Raw genomic sequence first — 23,628 nt, 5'->3', positions numbered from 1 at the left:
ACTTATTTGGGTGTTAAAATTACTAAAAAGCATAAGGATCTATTTAAAGTTAACTTTTTATCCTTAATTGATCATGTCCCTATTGTCCTCATCATTAATTGGTAGAATACTATTAAGATGATTATTTTACCTAAATTTCTGTATCTATTTCAGGCGGTACCATTTCTAAATCCTTTTTTATATTATGAATTCTAAAATTTCATATATATGGCAGAATAAAATCCTAGGTTAAGTAAGAAATATTTACAGAAATCAACAAAGGATGGCGGTTTGGCAATGCTGAACTTAAGATCCTATTGGGCAATTAATATTTGATATTTAACGTTCTGGACACAAGATCAGGATGAAATTCAATGTCCACGATGGGTGAACTTGGAGTGTGAGTCTGTACAGGGATTCTCATTGGTTTCTATTTTAGGGGCCTTGCCTCCCTTTGCACTTACTAAACAGAATAAACAAATGACTAATTCAATAACTAAATATACAATACAAATATGGTTTCAATTTTGTAAATTTTTTGGATTGAATAAATTTATCCTATCAAGTCCTATTATATCTAATTTTTTCATCCAACCATCCAGTATTAATCAAGCTTTGCTTTTATGGAAAACAAAGGGAATAACAATTTTATTTTGTTGTTTTTTTTTAAGTTTAGGGGGTCTTTTCTTTCCTCTGTAAAAATTTTTTTTAATATCTTTTTCATGTTTAGTTACGAAAAGATTGAGAGGATTAGATTACTAACCGTTATTAATATAATCCCGATCTCTTTGTATCATTATCATTGTTACATTTATCTATTCGAAACTTAATAAAAAAGATTGAGAAAGAAAAGAGCATTTTAAATGGTGAGAGATTGAAATGTATTGGGAGGGATCTGAATGTTTCTGCACATAGATCATTTAAAGTTAATTTCTTCTCAATCCTCTTGGATAGCAAATTCAAAAGGTTCACTGCTTTGTAAAGAAATGTTTTCTTGTTTCAGATCTACCCTCCTTACCAGGATAAACCGCACCTTAGTACCTTTCTGTCAGGCCCCTATTTAAGAAATTGGTTTGTAATGAGACCTTGCATTATTTTCATAATTTAGTCAACTCTGCCAATCACCAGATCTCAATCTTCCTAATTGCTTGCACGTGTACAAGCAGAATAATGCCCTTTATTGTAAGGAGATTTGAATATAAGAAAGGATACATCTTTCTCCGCTTGTAGAGAATCTTGGTGAGGCAAAATCTGGAACACTGTGTGCAGATTGAGTCTTCCTATTTAAAGGACAATGTACTTTTGATAGCAGTGTAATGTAGCCCAGATTAATCACAAGAATCACAAAATTAAGACTGGCCAATGATCTTTTAGGTACCTCATTGAAACTTTTTGTTTTGTCTTTAAAGTGACACTCAACAAGATGCAGGGGTTGCATCTGCCAAGGACCACAGTTTCAATTGAGGGGTTGACCACTCAATAATGAAAGGGGAAAATAAATTCTTCAAAGGGCCGTGAACCTTTTGAATTCTCTGTCCAAGACATCTGTGGTAGCTCAGTCACCAAGTATAATCAAGCCCAAGACTGTTTATGAAAGCCAGAAACTAAAATCCATTTCACATTCTCGCATAAAGATGGAATCCAACTTTGTAGATGGCATTATGCTTACCATTACACCCAGCTATGAATACATTAATTCCAATTTCTTCATATTTCTCCAGCATCTGAAAATGTCACATTAAATTGAAACAAAATGTCAATTACAGAAAAATGCAGCTCGGCCCAAGTTATATGGTTTGATTTATTGAAAAGAACTTAAAAAATCTTCCCTTCTTAGACTTTGCTATGACTTACCACAATTATCTAAGTGTGTTACCAGACAGATCATGCTCACCTGTTTGTGATTTGAAGAATGTTTAAAGTCTAACACAGCCTGGACACAGCTGCCCTCAAGAGTGCAGGCTTCAGCAAGCAGGGTCTGCAGGAAAATCTCAACATTGGCTTTTGTTCCAATAATGTGATAATGGTGCAAGTCTAGTGGCTAGTGTTGGGATACTTGTTAGTCATTGTTTACATAAATAACTTGGATGTGAATGCACAAAGATTGATTGATCAGCCAATTTGCAGATGACAAATTTGGAGGAGTCATTGATAGTGCAAAAGGCTATCATGGTTTACAGGGGCATCTTGATCAGTTAGGGAAGTGGGTTGAGGAATGGCAAATGGATTTCAACACAGACAAGTACATGATGATGCATTTTGAAAAGTCAAACCAAAGTAGGACTTATACAACGAATGGTAGAGGATACTAGTGTAATGGAACATGGAATGGAGGGATCCAGAGTACAAGTGACTTCACAATTATTCAATGTGGTGAAAAAGATGTTTACCAAGCTGGCCTTCATTAGTCAGGGCATTAAGTATACAACTTAAAACATTATGTTCTAGTTGCACAAATCGGTTGTGAGGCAGCACTTGGGAGTACTTTGTAGTTTTGGTCACCTGCTTGGGGAAGACTGGTTAAACTGGAAAGAGTGCAGAAAAGATCTGTCAAGACCGGAGAGCTGGAGTATGGGGAGAGGCTGGCCAGGCTAGATCCTTACTCCTTGGAATGTAGGAGAATGAGGAGTGACTTTGTAGAATTATTTAAAATTTTGAGAGGTGGATGGTAACAATCTTTGCTCTGGGACAGGGGAGTCTAAAACTCGAGGCATAGATTTAAAGTGCAAAGGGAAAGAATTAAAACTTAGATCTGGAGGTAAAAATTTCCAGGCAGGGAGTGGTGAACTGTCAGAAGCAGTAGTTGAGGCAGGTACAGTAGAATCATTTGGATAGGTACATGAAGGGGTGGGGCTTAGAAGAATATGAGACGAATTCTCATAGTATTGAAGAGGTGCAAGTGGAGTGGCCATTGTTGGAGTGGGGCAGAATTAGAGTGGTTCTTTGGCTCCACAGGCTTGGGCAAGCACAGACATAAGTTCTAAGCAAGTTTTTTTTCCCCCATTAGTATATAGCTAGTGGACTGAGAATGGGTCCAGAGGTAGGGGCATTTTCTTTGTGTAAGATGTGGGAATTCAGATCTTGTAGTCTCCCTGATAACTACATCTGCATGAATTGCATTGAGCTGCAGCTCCTTAGAGACTGTGTTAAGGTTCTGGAGCTGCAGCTCCACGAACTTTTGGCTTGTATGGGAAAATGTGGAGGTGGTAGATAGGAGCTAAAGAGAGATAATCACCCCTAAGGTACGGGGGAAGGTACCTGGATGACTGTCAGGAGGGGGAAGGGAATAGACAACCAGTGCAGAGTACCCCTGTGGCTGTTCCCCTCAATAATAAGCATACTGCTTTGGGGATACTGTTGTGGGGAGTGGCGGGGGGTGGGGGGGGAAGAGAGGAAACAGAACTTCCACAAGGGGGATGATGGCAGAACAGCAATGGCTGGTGCTTCTGGGGGAAAGTCAGAAGAGTCAAAAGAGTTACATCACAAAGATGAATGTATACTAAAGGGAGGATGAGGCAACCGCAGTTAACAAGGGAAGTCAAAAAGCATAAAAAATAAAGAGAGGGCATATAATATAGAGAAAATGAGAGTGAAGTTAGAGGATTTGGAAGCTTTTAAAATCAACAGAAAGCAAATTTTAAAAAGCCACGAAGAGAGAAAAGATAAAGGCAGACTAGCCAATAATATGAAGAGGATACAAAAAGTGTTTTCAGATATATAAAAAGTGAAATAGAAGAGTGAATATCAGATCACTGGAGAGGAAATAATGGGGGATGAAGAAATGGCAGATAAATTGAATACATATTTTGCATCAGCCCTTAGCATCTTTGCTATTACTAAGAGAGGGTGCTTGGGAAGCAGAAAAGTCTGAAGGTAGATAAGTCACCTGGACCAAGTGAACTACATCTCAGGGATCTGAATGTAGTAGCTGAAAAGATTCTCCCTGGGCCTCCCGTCTCATGATCCTTTCCCTTGTCTAGCTCTGTATCCCTTTTGCCAATCACCTTTCTAGCTCTCAGCTTCACCCCACCCCCTCCGGTCTTCTCCTATCATTTCGCATTTCCCCTCCCCCTCCTACTTTCAAATCTCTTACTATCTTTCCTTTCAGTTAGGCCTGATGAAGGGTCTCGGCCCGAAACGTCGACAGTGCTTCTCCCTATAGATGCTGCCTGGCCTGCTGTGTTCCACCAGCATTTTGTGTGTGTGAGCTGAAAAGATTGTAGGCATTAGGAATGATCTTTCAAGAATCAAAATGCTTCTTGAATGGTAAACTTTACACTTTAAGGGAGGGAGGTAGAAGAAAGGAAATTATAGGCCAGTTAGCCTGACTTCAATGGTTAGAAAGATGTTGGAGTCTTTTATTAAGGATGAGGCTTCTGAGTATTTGGAGGCAGATGATAAAACGGATAAAAGACAGCATTGTTTCCCAAAGAAGAAATCTTACCTGACAAATCTGCTGGAATTCTTTTGAAGCAGGATAGACAAATGAAAGTCAGTGGATTTTCAGAAGGTCTTTGACAATGTGTCACACATAAAGCTGCTTAGCAAAAGGCCATGGTATTACTGGAAAGATACTGGCATGGATAGAAGATTGGCTGACTGACAGGAGGCCTTTGGGAACAAAGGGGCCTTTTCTGGTTAGTTGCTGATGACCAGTATTGTATTGCAGTGGTCAGTGTTAGGACCACTTCTTTTCATGTTATATGTCAATGATTTGGATGAAGAAAATGATGGCTTTATGGCCAAGTTGCAAACAATATGGACATAAGTGGAGGAGCACTTAGCATTGAGAAAAGGGTGCCTTGCAGAAATACAGTTTGGGGTAATAGGCGAAGAAGTGGCAGATGGAATATAGTGTAGGGAAGAGCATGGGTCATGCACTTTGGCAGAAGAAATAAACGTGAACTATTTTCTAAATGGGGAGAAAATTCAAAAGTAAGAGGTGCAAAGGGACTTGGGATTCCCTGAAGGTTAACTTGCAACTTGAGTTGATGGTGAGGAAGGCAAATTCATTTTGAGAAGGTTGGAATACAAAAACAAGGACATAATGCTGAGCCTTTATAAAACACTGATCAAACCACACATGGAGTATTGAGAGCAGTTTTGTGCCCCTTATTTAAGAAAAGAAGTGTTGGCATTGGAGAGGATCCATCCAGAGGCAATTCATGAGGATGATCCTAGGAATGAAAAGGTTAACACGAGGAGCGTTTGATGATTCAGAGCCTGTACTCACTGGAGTTTATTGAAAGGCCTAGACAGAGTGGATGTGGAGAGGATGTTTCCTATGGTGGGGAGTCTATAAACCAGAGGGCACAGTATCAGAATTGAAGATGTAGGTGGTGAATCTGTGGAATTCATTGCCAGAGGTGGCTGTGTAGACAAAGTTACTAAGCTGAAGATTGATAGGTTCTTGATTAATCAGAGTATCAAAGGTTACAGGAGAAGGCAGGAAAATGAGTTGAGAGGGATAATAAAATCAGCCATGATGGAATGGCAGAGTAGTTCCAATGGGCTGAATGGCCTCATTCTACTCATATGTCTTATGAGCTAATGCAGGAACTAGGGACTAGTTGGGCCGGCATAGACCTGTTAAGTCTTTGAGTCTGTATCCATGTTGTATTGTTTTATCCCTCCACGAGTCATGTTGGTGAATGACAAATCTTTTCAGAAATGCTTGTGTTATTAGTGAAGTTTGACAGACAGCTTAGCTCAGTAATATGCAGAGATCCAGTGTTCCAGAAATTACTTGTGCAAGAATTGTTTCCAGAAGCAGCAGTTTGAACTGCATGATTCAGACCTGCAAGAGTCTTTGGAATTACTATGGTGCATCTAGAAGGCCAAGAACTTTATGGGTAGCACGTTTAGGGAGGTTCTTTTGTTACTACAGCTCGATCACAAGGTGGTACTGAGACATTAATGACTGTCAGACAAACTAGGATGAGAAGGCAGATATATAGCATATTACAACAAATTGGAAGGAAAACAAGGCTTATAAAAAAGATAAGGAAAATTCTGAAAAAAATTATACATAATAATGACAAGTGGGTAACCAGGGAAGGCCTAGAGTCTATGAAAAGGCAGCCTATGTATGGAACGAGAAGATACAAAAATGGTCTTAAATTTTATCACTAAGGGACGAACACTGTTGAGGGAGAAATCAAAGGGTGTGTAAATTTCCAGAACCATTAGATATGGTGATTATTAGATGTTTGAGCCAGCTTAAAGATATATAAACCGTGGGGCTTGATGATATGTATTCCAGACTGCTATGGGAACAGATTGTTGGGGAATAGGCAGGATTTTTTTCAGTTTTTACTGGCGGACCAGAGAACAGCCATTATGGTACCCATGTTCACGGTCAGTAGGGATAAAAATGGGTATTGTCTGCCCTGAGAGTTTAACATTAATGGTAGAGAATGTCTTGGACAAAAATTCTGAGGGGTAAAATAATTGGCATTTGCAAAGATTGGGATGAATCAAAAGATAATGAGCATGGTTTTGGAGAGAAAATAAAACAAGCTCCTGGTGGAACTCAGCAGGTCAGGCAGCATCAATGTAAGCAGTTGATGTTTTGGGTCGAAACTCTGCAGTCAGAAGCTGAAAGGTGATAAGTGAATTCAGAAGGCTGCAGATTCTAGAATATGATAAGAACCATATTAAGCAGAACCAAAGAAGGTAAGATGATAGATCAATGGAGCCAAGTAGGACAAGGAATTATCAATTTCCTCTAAAAGCCCATTAAACACCAGATCATCAATCAATCTTCTCTTACTACATAGTGGTTTAAAATAGCTTGTTCTAGCATCACTTCCTTTAAGTGTAAAAAGACACTTAAAAAAAAGTGACTGGAATGCATGCTCCACAGTATTATTGCTAATTTTGGCTCAGTGTAAATGTAACTTAAACTGCCCATGATAATTATTCTTCTCATATGCACCTCTGATTTCTTAGTTTATATTAAGCAATATACTTTTCATCCAAGGTTCTAAGAATCATTAGAAAATATTTATTAATTTTTTCCTACCGTGTTACACTTATTTTATACATCAAGATAGACTCTTCAAGTTTTGCCTGTGACTTTTTCCCTATTGATTCTAACTGGAGGTGTCCACTTACATTTGTAAGCATTCCTTTCCAGAGACACTGGTTACCATTAATCTGTTTCATCACTGTGCTCTCTATTTCTCCAAGTTTCTCCTCAGCAGAACAATCCCTTTTATTTAGTTTAGCTGAATATTTAGACCACAAGACAGGGGAGCAGAATTTGTCCATTCAGCCCATTGAGTCTACTAGCCATTTCATCATGGCTGATCCCAGATCTCACTCAACTCCATACACCTGCCTCCTCACCAAATCTTTTGATACCATGACCAATCAGGAAACTACCAACTTCTGCCTTAAAGTTACCCATGGGCTTGGCCTCCACTGCAGTCTGCGTCAGTGGAATTCACAGATTTACTACTCTCTGACTAAAAATAATCCCTCCTTATCTCTGTTCTAAAGGGTCAACCTCAATTTTGAGCCTGTACCCTCTAGTTCTGGAAGCGTCCTCTCCACATCCACCCTATCTAGTCCTTCCTTCAGTAGGTTTCAATGAGATCCCCCTGCATTCTTCGAAATTCCAGCCCAAAAGCTGCCAAAGGCTCTTCGTATGTTAATCCCTTCATTCCCAGAATCATCCTTGTGAACCTGCTCTGGACTCTCTCCAATGACAACACATCCTTTCTGAGATATGGGGCCCAAAACTGTTGACAATACTTCAAGTGTGGCCTGACTAGTGTCTTACAAAGCCTCAACAGTATCTCCTTGAATTCTATTCCCCTTGAATTCCATTTCGAACTTTTTGCTGCTCACTTCAGTCATCTGTTATTCTTTACTCTTTGGAATGGTGTCATGCATGACTCTAGGGGAAAAAAAAGTTAACCTGAAGGGGTTGGTTGTTTTCCAAAGGAGCTGATAATTTTCATATAGCAAAAGGCACATTGAGAAGGAATCCCATCCATTGCATCATCATACAAAAGGCAGGACAACGAGTTTAATAACTATAAATTATTGCAGGAACATAGAGTGAAGGAGTACAAAGACTAAATGAGCAAGTTCACAGAATCTTTAGGAAAGCACCTATTAAGTATAGTTTATAAAAGGAAATCCTAAGACCTTCTAGGTTTCATAAATATATCTCATTGCTAATTTAGATTGCAATACATTTCTGCAATTAATATGGGAATTATAAGATTCCCCTAATACACTAAAAACTAATCTGATGTTCTATTCTATTTGAATAATGGTGAGCTTGAGGACATGGACAATTATGGATCAACAAATAAGTAATTTAAGTCTTGTCGCAACAATGGGAACTATCAAATTAGGTATAAATAGAATTTCCGTTCCCAAGAATATTGGAACAAGTGGAAGTAATAGTATTCACACTTACCATTTTAAGCCCCTTTGCTCCAACAGAATCTACAAAATTGGCTGGACTGAAATCCAGAATCAAGGAATGTATGTCAGATGTTGATTTGACATATGTTGCTTGTTCTTCGTCATGGCTTGTATCTAACATGTCTACTGCATCGTTTGCATCTGATACAGTTGCTCCAGCACTTGCACTATATTCCACAGAGTTGGGGGTATTTAAAATTCCTCTATGAATCCCTTCAGTTTGATGATTTTCAGGCACTTTGTCATCAGCTACAGGCTCTTTTGAACTTTTTCTCTGTAAAGCAAAAGTTTATTTAAGAAACTGCTTTTTTATTTATTTAGTGATGCAGCATGGAGCAGGCCCTTCCAGCCATTAGAGCCATGCTGTCTCAATAACCCAACAACCCTGATTAACCCTAACCTCATCACATGACAATTTACAATGATCAGTTAACCTCCCCTGTATGTCTTTGGGCAGTGGGAGGAAATGAGAGCGCCCAGGGGAAAACCCATGTGGTCACAGGGGGAAAACATACCAACTCTTTACAGAGAGCGGCAAGCATCTCCAATACAACGATATTGGAATAGATTGGTGACTCAGCCAAAAGCAGAAAAACAAGCATGAGAAGTGTCACGAACATAGGTGGGAAGAGATTAAACGGGGGGGGGGGGGGAGATAAGACAGTGTCAAGGTATGCAGAAATGAGTTCAGTGGGGCTGGAGCAAGCTGAGACAATAGGTCGACCTGGACAGGCAGGTTTGTGGATCTTGGGTAGGAGGTAGAAACGGGAAGTGTGGGGTGTGGGAACTATGAGGTTGGTGGCAGTGGATGGGGATCCCCAGAGCTGATAAGGTTGGTGATGGTATAGGAGACAATGGCCTGGTGCTCCTTAGTGGGGTCATGATCAAAGGGTAAATAAGAGGAGGTATCAGAGAGTTGTCACTGTGCCTCGGCCAAGTAGAGGTCAGTATGCCAGACAACAACAGCAGGTTTTATAGTGAGGTTGGGATTGGTGCGGAGGGAGTGGAGAGCAGAGCGTTCGGAAGGAGTGAGGTTGGAATTGGAACAGGGAACACTTCTCATGCTTTGAATTTTTTCAATGATTTTAAGTTCCCTGGCCCCCACCGTCTTATTTTCACCATTAACATCCAGTCCCTATATACCTCCATCCCCCACCGAGATGGTCTCGAAGCTCTTCGCTTTTTTTGGATTCCAGACCTAACCAATTCCCCTCTACCACCACTCTCCTCCGTCTAGCAGAATTAGTTCTTACTCTCAATAATTTCTCCTTTGGCTCCTCCCACTTCCTCCAAACCAAGGGTGTAGCCATGGGCACCCGTATGGGTCCCAGTTATGCCTGCTTTTTTGTTGGCTTTGTGGAACAGTCCATATTCCAAGTCTATACCAGTATCCATCCCCCTCTTTTCCCTCACTACATTGACGACTGCATTGGCGCTGCCTCTTGCTCGCATGCTGAGCTCGTCGACTTCATTAACTTTGCCTCCAACTTTAACCCTGCCCTCAAATTTACCTGGTCCATTTCCAACACCTCCCTCCCCTTTCTTGATCCTTCTGTCTCCATCTCTGGAGATGGCCTATCTACTGATATCTACTATAAGCCTACAGACTCTCACAGCTACCTGGACTATTCCTCTTCCCACCCTGTCTCTTGCAAAAAGCTATCCCCTTCTCACAATTCCTCCGTCTCCACCGCATCTGCTCTCAGGATGAGGCTTTTCATTCCAGAACGAAGGAGATGTCTTCCTTTTTTAAACAAAGGGGTTTCCCTTCTTCTTCCACCATCAACTCTGCTCTCAAACGCATCTCTCCCATTTCCTGCACATCTGCCCTCACCCCATCCACCCGCCACCCCACTCAGGATAGGGCTCCCCTTGTCCTTACCTACCACCCCACCAGCCTCCAGGTCCAACGTATAATTCTTGTAACTTCCGCCACCTTCAGCCGGATCCCACTACCAAGCATATTTTTCCTTCCCCCACTCTTTCTGCTTTTCAGAGGGATCGCTCCCTATGCGACTCCTTTGTCCACTCATTCCCCCCCATTCCTTCCCACCGATCTCCCTCCTGGCACTTATCCTTGTAAACGGAGGAAGTGCTACACCTGCCCTTACACTTCCTCCCTCACCACCATTCAGGGCCCCAGACAGTCCTTCCAGGTGAGATGACACTTCACCTGTGAATTGGCTGGTGTGGTGTACTGCGTCCGGTGCTCCCGCTGTGGCCTTTTATATATTGGTGAGACCCGACGGAGACTGGGAGACCGTTTCGCTGAACACCTACACTCGGTCCGGCAGAAAAAGCAGGATCTCCCAGTGGCCACACATTTTAATTCCACGTCCCATTCCCATTCTGATATGTCTATCTATAGCCTCCTCTATTGTCAAAATGAATCCAAACTCAGGTTGGAGGAACAACACCTTATATACCAGCTGGGTAGCCTCCAACCTGATGGCATAAACATTGAATTCTCTAATTCCGTCAATGGCCCTCCTCCCCTTCTTACCCCATCCCTGACATATTTAGTTGTTTGCCTGTTCTCCATCTTGCTATGGTGCTTCCCCCCCCTTTCTTTTTCCCGAGGCCTCCCATCCCATGCTCCTTTCCCTTCGCCAGCTCTGTCTCACTTTCGCCAATCAACTTTCCAGCTCTTAGCTTCATCCCACCCCCTACGGTCTTCTCCTATCATTTCACATTTCCCCCTCCCCACACTAATTTCAAATCTCTTACTATCTTTCCTTTTGGTTAGTCCTGACAAAGGGTCTCGGCCTGAAACGTCGACAGCGCTTCTCCCTATAGATGCTGCCTGGCCTGCTGTGTTCCACCAGCATTTTGGAATATATTCAACTATACTTCAGCTGAATTAAAAATATCATTGAGACAACCAAGGTTTCAAACAAGGCTTGCTGAATAGATGCTGAGAGATTTTCTTTTAGTTGGAATTCCAGAATTAGAGGGCATTGTCTCAACACAAAGAGCTCACAATTTAAAACTGTCCTGAGATTTGCAAAATTCCCTACTTCAAAAGGTGGTAGTTGCTTATTCATTGAGCATATTCAAGGCCATAATCAAGCCAAGAGAACCAGAAAAATACCATAAATCAACAATAAATTTATAGATCAATCTTGATCTTATTGAGTGACAAAACAAGTTCAACAGGCCATATAAATTTGAGCTTTAATCCTTAAAATCTTAAAGGCTTACCTCCCTCTGCTTGCAGTTTCATAAGATTGCTTGCTCTGTTTAAGTATTATACATATAACAAGACTAATCCATTATAACCAAGTATAAAAAATTACATTATCACAGTACAATTGACATACTAATGCTTAATTAACAGCAAAATACTGGATGGAGAAACTAGAACTTATATCTCATTATTTTGGTGTCACTCCAACGATATCTTATTATCTGAATACAAACCAATGCTCAAGAATGTAAAGGGAAACCAAAATCTTATTTCATTCTAATTTTGGGAAACCTTAACGAGATCAATTGCAGTTGAACAACTTCTTAGTAGCCACCTCTTTAAAAGTAAAATGCCTGAATGGATGCTCCAACTTGATCTTCTACACAATCCAGATCAAGACTTCAATTACATCATCTGGATATACCAGAAAAGGAAATAAAACACCAAATGACAGATGTTTAAAGCATGAGAAGTGGCCATCTGGTCCATTAAGTCTGTAGTTGAACAATCCACCCATTTCCATTCATAAGAAACCTGTGACATTCCTTTCAGATACCTAGTGAGATCTTTGTTGAATGTTACAATTGATTCAGCCTTCATAACCACTCTTGTCAAGTGCATTTCAGATCCTAATTTAAAATTAGAAAATCTACTTCATTATCAATTGACAAAACTAGGAAGGCTATGCTACAATTATACAAGGCATTTGATATACCTGCAAAATATTAAAGGAAGAATGTTAGTGTGGGAACAGTTCACAAAGTTTACCAGACAAATACCTGTGGATAAGTAGGGGCCTTTTGAGAAAAGTTTGAAGAGACTAGGCCATTATCCATTTCGACAGAGCAAAATCAGAAGCAAGGGGGAAAGGAGGGTGCCACTACTTTAAAGCCAGGCATTGCTCATGCACGAAGTGTAGCAATATTTTCTCTGAGTGTTGTGTGTTTTTGGAACTCACTCACTCATGTGGGAGAAGGAAGCACAGACTTGATTGTTAAAAGTAAATTAAGAAGGTGAAATATTACTGCTAGTGTATAGAAATGTCTTTGTGATCAGCCTTACTCATAACTCACAAATTCATGTGCAGTCTAAACGATGAGGCAGTGTTTGGAGCAAACAACGAGGAATTCAGATATACTTAAAACTCTGAATTATTTTTTTCTTTCCAAAGCTACACATTTGTAAAAGGGGGGGGGGTTCTTCTTTTTCTTTGTTACTGCATATGTTAATCAAAATGGCTTCTTTGTTTTGTTAAAAGTAGGAATGCTTCTTTGTTGCGAGAGAGTGCTGGAAGCTTGTTTGGGTTAAAATTTACTGATAACGAGAATTGTATTCCTTTGTAAACCAATTGGGATTAATGTTGTTCTTTCTTCTGAGTCTGTAAGCTATTGTTGGGGGGCTTTTAGGGAGATCGGTGTGAGGGAGTGAGAGAGAGAGGACGCGATGCCGTAAACTGGGCAAGGAACGGACCCCAAGCAGGGGTCCAAGGCCGGGGGTACCCCGAGGAGAGGAGACGAGACGAAGATAGATGTGCTTAGTTGACCACTTCGGGTGGTCCTGAGCTGCGAGTCGAGGAGTTTGGAGGGGATCGAATGGTGGCCAGAAGACTTCAGTAATTGAACTCCAACGGCTGTGCACAAAGTGGTTTGAACTTGATAAGTTTGGCGCCTTTTCTTTTCCTTCATGTATACTGTATCGTTATTAATTACTTAGTTATAATCTTTATAAACTGTAATTAATCGCATATGGTGTCCTGTTTGTACTTTGGCGAGGCGGGGACATCACACAGCATCCACACAAGCTGATTATCCAGTTTGGCGGGGCCGAAGGCTGCTCCCACTAGACGAGAATGAGCTGAGCGAGCCTGAGGCAACCCAGGGGGTTACACATTTAAAACAAAAGGCTTGCCGTACTTAAAGAATTATATTTACCAATTTTAGGAAGGTTCCCTTCTTCTTCTCTGCCAACTTTGCTTTTTGTTTCATTTTCTTTTCAAGATTTTTCTTTGCCATTAATATTGCAGTGGGATCTATTTTAATCTTAAGGTGAACAGAAGTAATAGTTTAAGAATTTATAGTAATATTAGCAACAAAAAAGTCATAGAAAATTGGGCACAGGTGTGGGTCTTTAGGCCCAACCTATCCAAGATGATCGTGATTCTATTCACATTAGTCCAATTTACCTGCACTTGGCCTGTATTCCTTCACTCCATTCATATTCAAGTACCTGTTAACCTATCTTGATGAAATGCAACTCTTCTGTGTACCCACCACTGTGGAAAAAACTGCCCCTCAGATCTTTAAAATGTCTTCCCTCTACCTTAAATCTATGCCCTCTAGTTCTAGAATCCACCATCTTAGATAAAAACTATCTACCCATCTATATCCTTATACTTTTATAAGCCTCTCATGTCACCCCTCAGCCTCCCATATTCCAGTGAGAATGAACTAAGTCTATCCAATCTCTCCTATGCATTTTAATGTCATCACTTAATACTTCTTGCAAGATGGGGCCAGAACTGTACAGTATTCCAACTGCAGCCTGAACAATGTCTTGCACAGCTGCAACACTCAGTATCTCAGCCAAAGACGACAAGCATTTCAAATGCCTTCTTTACTACCTTATCCAACAGTTTCCATTTTCAGGGAGCTATGAACTTACATACCTAGTTCCCTACCATTTTCTGTTAGTACTGGATGCCCCAAAATGCACTGCCTTAAACTTGACTGGATTAGATTTCATCTGCCACTGTTCTGTCAACTTCCAATTGGTCTATGCTTGTCTGTATCCTCTCTCAATCTTCTTCGTTGTCTACCACACAACCAATTTTTACATTGTCAGCAAACTTACTAATTGACATTCTTATTAAAAGTAACTTTTATGTGTGACAACTGTCCCATCACAGATCTCAGTGGTATACCACTTGACCACTACTCTCCACCTCCTATCAACAAACCAAATTTAGATCAATTTTGCCAACATACCATGAATCTATGGTGCTTTCACTTTCTGGACCAGCTCAAGTCCATATAAAACACAGCTGCTGCCCAGACTTAAATTTTCAGTTTGCTCCTCAAAAGCAAAATTCAGCATTGCAGAACATGAATTCTCTTATACATAACTTTATTGACTTATCCACAAAGCACTGCCTGCTTTTCCAGCAGAATACAAATCCTGTGAAAGGGTTTTCCAATAATTCTCTTACCATTGATGCATGAGCTCCAGTTTCAAGGTTTATCCCAACTGTCCTTTTTGAATACAAGAACATTAGCTGGTCTTCTGACACCTCATCTATAGCTATTGAAGATGCAAAAGCCTCTGTTACAGCTACAGCAATCTCCTTTCTTGGTTTCAAAGCATCTTGTGAAAGATGCCATTAGATGCTGGGTTTTTAAATTCACATTGTGTTAATATCTCTAACATTTCCTCTACTTTGAGACTGATGTGTATCAGAATATCAGGATACTTTTCCCCTAACTTCTCAGGATCCATACCCCTCTCACACCAATGGCCAGCATCCATTTAGAATCCCACAGCTCTATATATAGATTTCTCTGTTGGTCACTGAAGGAACCTACTCTTTCTCTGGATATCCTCCAGAGAAAGGTATGAGATTCTTCCAAATATTGCTTGCCAAGATCATTTCAGGCCAGTTATTTTTAAAATTATAATTTCTTTTAAGTTCTTTGCTCTCATGTTTTTGTAATTGTCAGAAAAAAATACCCCATTGACAAAACATTTCCTTACTTACCTTTTCCTGTAAGGCACTCATATACAAGTCAACATTTCCAAAGTACAGGGAGGAATTTGATTGAAATATTTTTATGCCAGGGACTTCCTGCACCTAGAATATAAAGATTTTGCACTCCAATAAAGATTATGTAAGTGTTATGCAAAACAGTACTTGCATTTTTCTTTACAATTCATCTAAAGAGAAGTAATTAAAATATTTAGTTCTCACCTCCTCATAAGCTTCTACGTCCCAGTAAATATCTGTATTAGGTATCTGGCCAAGAATTCTGTATTTAGCACTGCAGAAGGAATTTGGATTTACTGTTATGACAATTGAAAAAGTATTCAAGGCTAATTTTTTTTGGTTTGTTACTATTTGCAACATACATCATTCAAAACACGATTCCTAATTGAATGATCAAATAAACTCCAGCAGTTGGTAATATGTCCAATGGTTCAGGCAGTATATGTGGAAAAAGAGAGTTAGTGCTTCAAGTTAAACACCCTCCATCAGACCAATACCAGCTCTAACAAAGGGTCTTCAAAGCGAGACATTAACTCTCCTCTTTCTGCAGATGGTGCCTGACTTGCTAAGTGTCTCCAGCAGTTAATTTTTACATTTCCTAAAATCTTGTTAACATATCACATCTCAAAGAAAACTGTTGCAACTTGTACTTCAAAAACAACTTTAATTTAATTAAGCACTCCATAGTGAACAGGTGCTTTAACAAAACCTGACACCGAGTGTCGTAAAGACAGGCAGTGTTGCTATGTATTCATGTTGTTGTCAATTTTGCTGATAGAGATTGCAGGTTTGGGTAGTGCTAAGTAACCAGGGTGTATTACTGGAGTGTATTGTGTGGATGGTATGCAGACCTGCCAAACGGAAGAATAAATAAATTGCGTTTCCAGTGATGGATGGGCTGCTTTGTTCTACATTAAGCTGCATTCAACCAGGCATATGGAGAATATTCCATAACACTCCTGATTTGTGCTTTTTGATAGTGTGCTTGGAGAGTCACAGAATTAACTATCCTGGTAGACACAGAATTTAAATAGCCACTGTAAGATATTAATCCTGAGGATTTCAATGATGGCAAAGCAATTGAATATCAAGGATGGGTAGTTTACATCTCAAGGTGGTCATTGCCCTGAACTCAAACAAGTAGCAATGCTGATATTACATATCAACTGATGTCTGAATGTTGCCACAATCTTGCTGCATATAGCTTGCTTGATTTGAAAAAGTAAAAAAGATATTGAATATGGTATAGTCATTAGCTAACATACCCAGTCTGATGAAATAATGTAAGGCAAGTCATTGAAGGAGCTTAAGATGGTTGGGCCTAGGACACTATCCTGAGAACATCCTGCAATGATGTCTTAGCACTGGGATGAAGCGTTTCCATCCACAACCATTTTCCTTTGTGCAATATTTGACTCAAGAGCAGCCTTTCTCAACCTTTTTGCCCAGGAGGAACCCTTGAAATAATTTTCAGGTCGCAGAGGACCCCTGCATAAAAATGATTCTATATATAGCTCACAGTACATTAGTGTGATCAGTAAGTTGTAGATATAATAATCCAAAAATAATTGTCAATGCTCTTGAGTAGGGAATGAATTTTTAGTTAACCTTTTTTGAAATTAATCTCTTTCTTTCCTTTTCATAAATTTTAGAAACTCATAAGGCAAACATAGTATATTTCTCAATTCAAGGGCAAACTTGAGATAAGCAAACACGGATTTCATCTTCAACTAAAATGAGACTATTTCTATCCTTGATGTTGATGCTTGTTAAACAAGAAAAAGCTTGCTTACACATGTAAGAAGTTGAAAACTCTAGCAAAATATCCATTGCTTTCCAATGAATGGCTGGCTACTCTTCTTTCACAGAAAACCAGAACTTGTCCAGGGGCAGGTCAGTAAATCTCAACGAGTGCTCAATCAGAGTGTAGCTCACAAAGTTCTTCCTCTTCTCTCAAGTTCTCAGGCTGAGCAGAAAATTCAGAGAAAGGGTTCTTCATCCAAGTCATACATTTGTGTTGAAAGGGAGGATAAATGTTGTTCAATTTTGTTCTGTGGTTTTCAATTAAAACTGGAGACTTTTTGATATCATCATTCCTCACTCTCAAGCCTAAGCAGCAGTGGAAACATTTCAAGATTTCCTTTTGCCACATGCCACAGACTAAAGACAGACTTTGTGTCCGTTGTTGCACTAGTGCAGTGAAATAACTCAGAAGATTGTAATTCTTCATCATTAACTTTATCGGAGTTGTCCATTGGCCTAGGCATAGAATCTTCCTTTTCAAAAGTCACCACTTTGGACAATCTTTAGAATGAACATTTCCCTCCAATTTTCTATTACACCACTAGAGTTTGTTCGCCCCGATAAGACATTCGGCAGCGTCTTAGGGGAAATTGGGGGAAGGTAATTCAGGAGGGAAAGGCTGACATCACAGCCCCAAGTTGGGCGAGTTCATTCAATGCTTGGAAAACACACTTCACACTCTTCATCAGTCTACCACCCTCCCCTCCGTGCAATTCAGATCACCAATTATCAACAGCGCCCCCCCACATCTTGCATCAAAAACTGAGAATGGACTCAACCAAATAAACATGGTCCTGCTGCGCACTGCCATACTGGGCTTAGATTGCCAACAGGCTGCTCGGTCACAGCCAGTGCTAGCATCGCACATTGCGTGAAGTTGAAAAAAAAATGCTTTTTTTAAAGCATGGTCTCTAGTGGAACCCCTAGTGACCTCTCACAGAACCCTGGCTGAGAAACCCTGCTTTAGAGAGTCTCTATATGTACTCAAGAGAAAGCAAAATGTTAAGCAACTTTTTTCACTGCACTGAGAATTTGTTACTAGCTTGTCAAGTGATACTCATTCAGCAAGTACTTTCAGGTAACTGGGGTTGAACCAGTTAAGACTGGTCAGAAATCACATTAAAATGGAGGTTGATTTCAACTTATAAAAATTCTGATACATGTGGTCTAACGAATCAGTACAGTCATCATAGTAACAATGAGGGGGATGTTGCGCATTTCTTCTCTGAATTAATCTAGGGGGTTTTAACGCCATGCTATCCAAGGATTAGGAAGTATTTTGTACTGCGCACTATATCTGAGATAGATTAGACCACATGCCTTTTTTAACCCGGTGTTCTCTTATCATGATTTGACTCCCTAGAATTTTATTCTATCCAGCAATGAAAAATACATTGGGAGATGTAAGAAACTGTAGATGCTGAAATCTGGAGCAAAATAAATTGCTGAAAGAGCTCAACAGGTCATTTTGGGTTGAAACCCTGCATCAGGACAATTCTTTTATCCCCAAAGGCCATTTGACCTGCTGAGTTCTTGTAGTAGTGTTTTATTTTAAAAAGAGACTACATCAATGCAATATTTAATGCTTCTAAAGAATTATAGTAATTTTTCAATATTTATAGCCTATGTGAGTAATCAGTGACAGTATCTAAATTAAATGACCACGTACTAATACTAAAAGCCTACACTAAATGTTGCACAAAAATACACATTTTAAAAAGTAAACAAGTTTGGTGATTAAACAAAAACATCTTTATATCTAACCTTTGTGTTCTAAAAACAACTCCATAAATGGCAAATCCCACTGCAACCATGAGTCCATAGTCCAGTCCCAAAAGAAGAGAGGCCAAAAATGATACAGACCACAATGCCTAGATGAGAAAGGGTTATAAATCAGTACAAAAATTACACCACACTTGACATGTATTTTCAGTGTAATGAAGATATTTTACACCAGGGACAAGAGGTAAAAGGAATACAAGTCTCCATGCTATGCTGGGGTTAGACATATGGACTAGGAAGATTTGTATAGCCAGGGCTGAGTACTTTCAGACCGAAAGGGAGTGAAACCCAAACTGCTTCCATACCCCTTGCTTTGCAGCCCTGCCTGAGTGTTGACTGCAAAGAGCATGGACTGGGAATAACAAGCAGTATTTACTTCCTGTATACAAAAGGAAATACAGTTAGCAAATGTTGAAATTAAGAATGTACATTCAATTAGTGTATTTGAGCTTGTCATTTCACAATTACTTTTGTTAACATTATACACAAAATACTTATTGTCTACACAATATCAAGCAGGCTGTACTATTTGAACAAAGATTCTACCCTTGCATTACGTTAAACATCATGTGGCGAATGCCAAAATGCTCTGCCAAGCCTTAATTACTGTATCTCCATTTCCACTGAAAACACAACAGTCACTGAACTCAATTGTTATACTTTTGTGGAACTGCAGTATTTGCAGCTACTACTTCAGTCAGATTTTCTTTGACGATACTTACTGTATGCCACAAATTATGTTGTAGAAGGGTATGATTAGGGTATGATTGCACACTTCAAATGATATGAAAGAATCAGAAAGAGAAGCTCATGAACTTGACAGATAAATGGATTCAGAACCTCTTTTTGAACTGGAATAGCAATGTGATCCTTTTAAAATTGAAGGATGTTTATACTGCAGCCAAGGTATAGGAATAGGACATTTGGCCCCTTGAGCCTCCTTTGCCGTTCAGCTAGATTGAGCCCATCTTTTACCACAACACCGTTTTCCCACCTCATTTCTAACATTGCTCAATTCGTTTAGTGTCCCACGTGAATGTAATTAATGACCAAGCTCCACAACACCAGGGTAGGAAATTCCACATATGATTGCAAGAAAAAGTTCCTGAATCCTTTGCAATCACCTGGTTTTCTGCATTAATTACACATAAAATGTGGTCTGGTTTTCATCTAAGTCACAATAATAGACAAACACAATCTGCCTAAACTAATAACAATTATACTGCTCACCAATACTGAGTACACCATTTAAACAATCACAGTCTAGGTTCCAAACTGTATGTGAACCTCTGGGGTAATGCCTTAAAAAAAAGCTTTTTGGAGTCAGGTGTTCCAATCAATGAGATGAGATTGGATGTGTGGGTTGTAGAGGTGCCCTGCCCTATAAAAAGACACAAGATCAGGTTATTGATAGAGCCTGCTCTTCTCAAGAAAGACCTGTTTATGTGCATCATGCCCCGATCAAAACAACTTTCACAGTACCTTAGAAGAATTGTAGTTGCATGAAGCTGGAAGAAGGCTATACAAGCATTTCTAAACACCCGACTGCTGTTCACGAGCCCACAGCAAGAGAAATTCAGTACTGTTGCTACTCTCCCTAGGAGCGGACATTCTGCAAAGATCACACCATGAGCACAACATGCAATGCTGAAGGTGAAATAAAAACCAAGGATAACAGCAGAAGACTTGCAGAAATCTCTGGAACTTGCTAAAATCTCTGTTCATGTGTCCTCTATAAGAAAAACACTGAACAAGAATGGTGTTCATGGAAGGACACCACAATGGGGAGGGAAGGAGGGAAGGAGGGAAGGAGGGAAGGAGGGAAGGAGGGAAGGAGGGAAGGAGGGAAGGAGGGAAGGAGGGAAGGAGGGAAGGAGGGAAGGAGGGAAGGAGGGAAGGAGGGAAGGAGGGAAGGAGGGAAGGAGGGAAGGAGGGAAGGAGGGAAGGAGGGAAGGAGGGAAGGAGGGAAGGAGGGAAGGAGGGAAGGAGGGAAGGAAGGAAGGAGGGAAGGAGGGAAGGAAGGAAGGAGGGAAGGAAGGAAGGAGGGAGGGAAGGAAGGAAGGAGGGAAGGAAGGAAGGAAGGAAGGAAGGAAGGAAGGAAGGAAGGAAGGAAGGAAGGAAGGAAGGAAGGAAGGAAGGAAGGAAGGAAGGAAGGAAGGAAGGAAGGAAAGAAAGAAACATTGCTGCACATCTCAAGTTTGCAAAAGACCTCCTGGATGCCCATAATACTTCTGTGACAATGTTCTGTGGATAGATAAGACAGAAGTTGAACTTTATGGTAGAAATGCACACTGCTATGTTTGGAAGATAAAGGACACTGCACATCAACACCAAAACCTCATCCCAATTGTGAAGCATGGTGGAGGAAGCATCATAGTTTGGGGCTGCTTTGTTTCCTCAGGACCTGGACAGCTTGCAATTGTTGAGGGAATAATGAATTCAGAATTATATCAAGACAAAGGATCTAGTGCTTTTCCAGCATTTATGACAACTCTTCATGGGCTTCCAGCCAGGTACAGGTATCAATCTTAACCAATGTTTCAATGATAAAATCTGCCATCTTCAGTGATGATGCCTGCGCATGTCTAGTCCAGTGGTATTTTTACCCCAGTCGTCAGCCTTCCTGACAGGTTAGCCCTCTCCAATCAGGTTTCCACTGTCCTACCTTGTTTACAATCGAACTACAGTTCTTACTTGGAGTGAAACCTTCAACTTTGTTAAAGTTCTTTTCCTCTAGTTTTATTTCAATAGCTTCCTTAACCAGGTAGTCCCAAAAGCCACAGGCACAGTACAGTAGTTTTGTGTTGTCACAGTCAATCCTATGGCCATGGTTAGTGCAATGTTCTGCTACTGCCGATTTCTCTGGGTAACCCAAACAGATACACCTCCTGAGCTCAATGTCACAGGTTTCCACTGTGCTGATACAAGCTGCTCTGCATTCACTGGGAATCCTGTGAACGCCAGCCATTCTGAGAACCAGAATGGTTCTTTGACCAGCATAAGCTATGATTTAAACTTCCTTGTTGGTTTGCGGATGGTAATAATTCATTGTTTCTTCAGGATTCTGGTGATCCTTCCAGAAACCATAGAAATATAGGGAAGACAAGCAGTAGCGACAGGTTCCTCTTCATTGTTAGGTTTCCTGGTTTTCCCATTGGCCCTTTTAAGGCATTCCAACAGGTCCATGATCATCTCAAAAGCATGCATTCAATTTATGATGGAGGTGGAGATCACCTCCTGTTCCTGGACATTCTAATACAATGAAACTGGACAGTAGCCTCGGACATGGCGTCTATCAGAAACCCACTGGACTTGTACCTCAACAAAAACAGAGTGGTTATTTCTACTTTGATTAACTGTGCAAAAACTATTTTGGACCTGGAGAGTCTCCATGAGGAAATAAGATGATTACACACGACATCTTACTGGATGGCTACAAGGTGAAGGAAATCAATTGGGCCCTTAAAAAGGGCGATGGAAAAACTGGGAAAGCTAACAAAGAGGAGGAACCAGTTGCTACTGTCTACCTTCCCTATATTTCCATGGTTTCTGGAAGGATCACAAGGGTCCTGAAGAAATACTGGATTACTACAGGAGAATGTCAGGGTAGTGGTCTGTCACCTGAAGCTTAACATAAGTAGATGATGCAACAAGACAAAGATCTGAGACAAGAGTAAATCAACAACAGAACACTTAAGAAAGAAGAAAATCCATGTTTTGGAATGACCAAGTCAGAGCCAAGAGATTGACCCTGTTGAGATGCTGTGGTTTGACCCAAAACGGGCTGTTCATGCAAGGTATCCCAGAAATATTGATGAACTAAAAGTCTTTGCATCTATTTGTTTCTCAGGAAGTTTAGGTACATTTATGTGTATAGAGGAATGGGTCTAAATTCCCTCTTCGCCATTTTGCAAGTCTGATCAGCAGCTACAGTAAGCATTTGATAGAGGTTATTGCTGCAAAATGAGGTTCTACCTATTATTACATGCAAAGGTTCATGTACTTTTTCCAGCCTGGACTGTGAATAATTAAACAATGTGTTCAAAAAAGACGTGAAAAGTAGAATTGTTCATTTGTTATTTGTTTAGGTGGATTGTGTTGGTCTATTATTGTGACTTAGATAAGATCAGGCTACATCTTATGAATTAATGCAGAAACCAGGTATCTACAAAGGGTTCCAACTTTTTCTTGCAACTGTACTCCCTATCGTTAGTGAAGATATTTCTACCTAGGCTTTACCCAGAGCCCTCTATTTTTCTAAGCTCTATGTAGCCATCCAGGAGTCTCTTAAAAGACCCGATTGTTTCCACCTCCACCACCACTGCCGGCAGCCCAATCCACGCACTCACCACTCTCTGTGTAAAAACCTTACCCCTGACATCTCCTCTGTATCTACTTCCAAGCACCTTAAAACTATTCCCTCTAGTGCTAGACATTTCAGCCCTGGGAAAAGCCTCTGACTATCCACACCATCAATGCCTCTCATCATCTTGTACAGCTCTATCAGGTCACCTCTCATCCTCCGTAGTTCCAAGGAGAAAAGGCCAAGTTCACTCAACCTATTCTCATAAGGCATGCTCCCCAATTCAGGCAACATCCTTGTAAATCTCTTCTGCACCCTTTCTATGACTTCCACGTCCTTTCTGTAGTGAGGCGACCAGAATTGAGCACAGTACTC

At 40.4% G+C, this 23,628-nt stretch overlaps 1 protein-coding gene across 10 annotated transcripts in view; it reads right to left on the bottom strand.

The window, feature by feature from the left end:
• slc26a5 (solute carrier family 26 member 5) overlaps positions 1-23,628 on the bottom strand; it is a 108,117-nt gene that overhangs the window by 9,637 nt on the left and 74,852 nt on the right. For all 10 annotated transcript variants that reach the window (XM_059987195.1, XM_059987194.1, XM_059987191.1 and 7 more), the window contains 6 exons: positions 18,933-19,039; positions 15,570-15,639; positions 15,360-15,452; positions 13,540-13,647; positions 8,414-8,695; positions 1,649-1,703 (listed from right to left, as the gene is read on the bottom strand). In XM_059987195.1, the coding sequence (XP_059843178.1) occupies positions 1,649-1,703; positions 8,414-8,695; positions 13,540-13,647; positions 15,360-15,452; positions 15,570-15,639; positions 18,933-19,039 (715 nt within the window). The remainder of the gene's footprint in view (positions 1-1,648; positions 1,704-8,413; positions 8,696-13,539; positions 13,648-15,359; positions 15,453-15,569; positions 15,640-18,932; positions 19,040-23,628) is intronic.

The sequence above is a fragment of the Hypanus sabinus genome, chromosome 13 (assembly GCF_030144855.1).
Source record: "Hypanus sabinus isolate sHypSab1 chromosome 13, sHypSab1.hap1, whole genome shotgun sequence".
Taxonomy (NCBI): Eukaryota; Metazoa; Chordata; class Chondrichthyes; order Myliobatiformes; family Dasyatidae; genus Hypanus; species Hypanus sabinus.
This window is presented reverse-complemented; position numbering and strand designations above follow the sequence as displayed.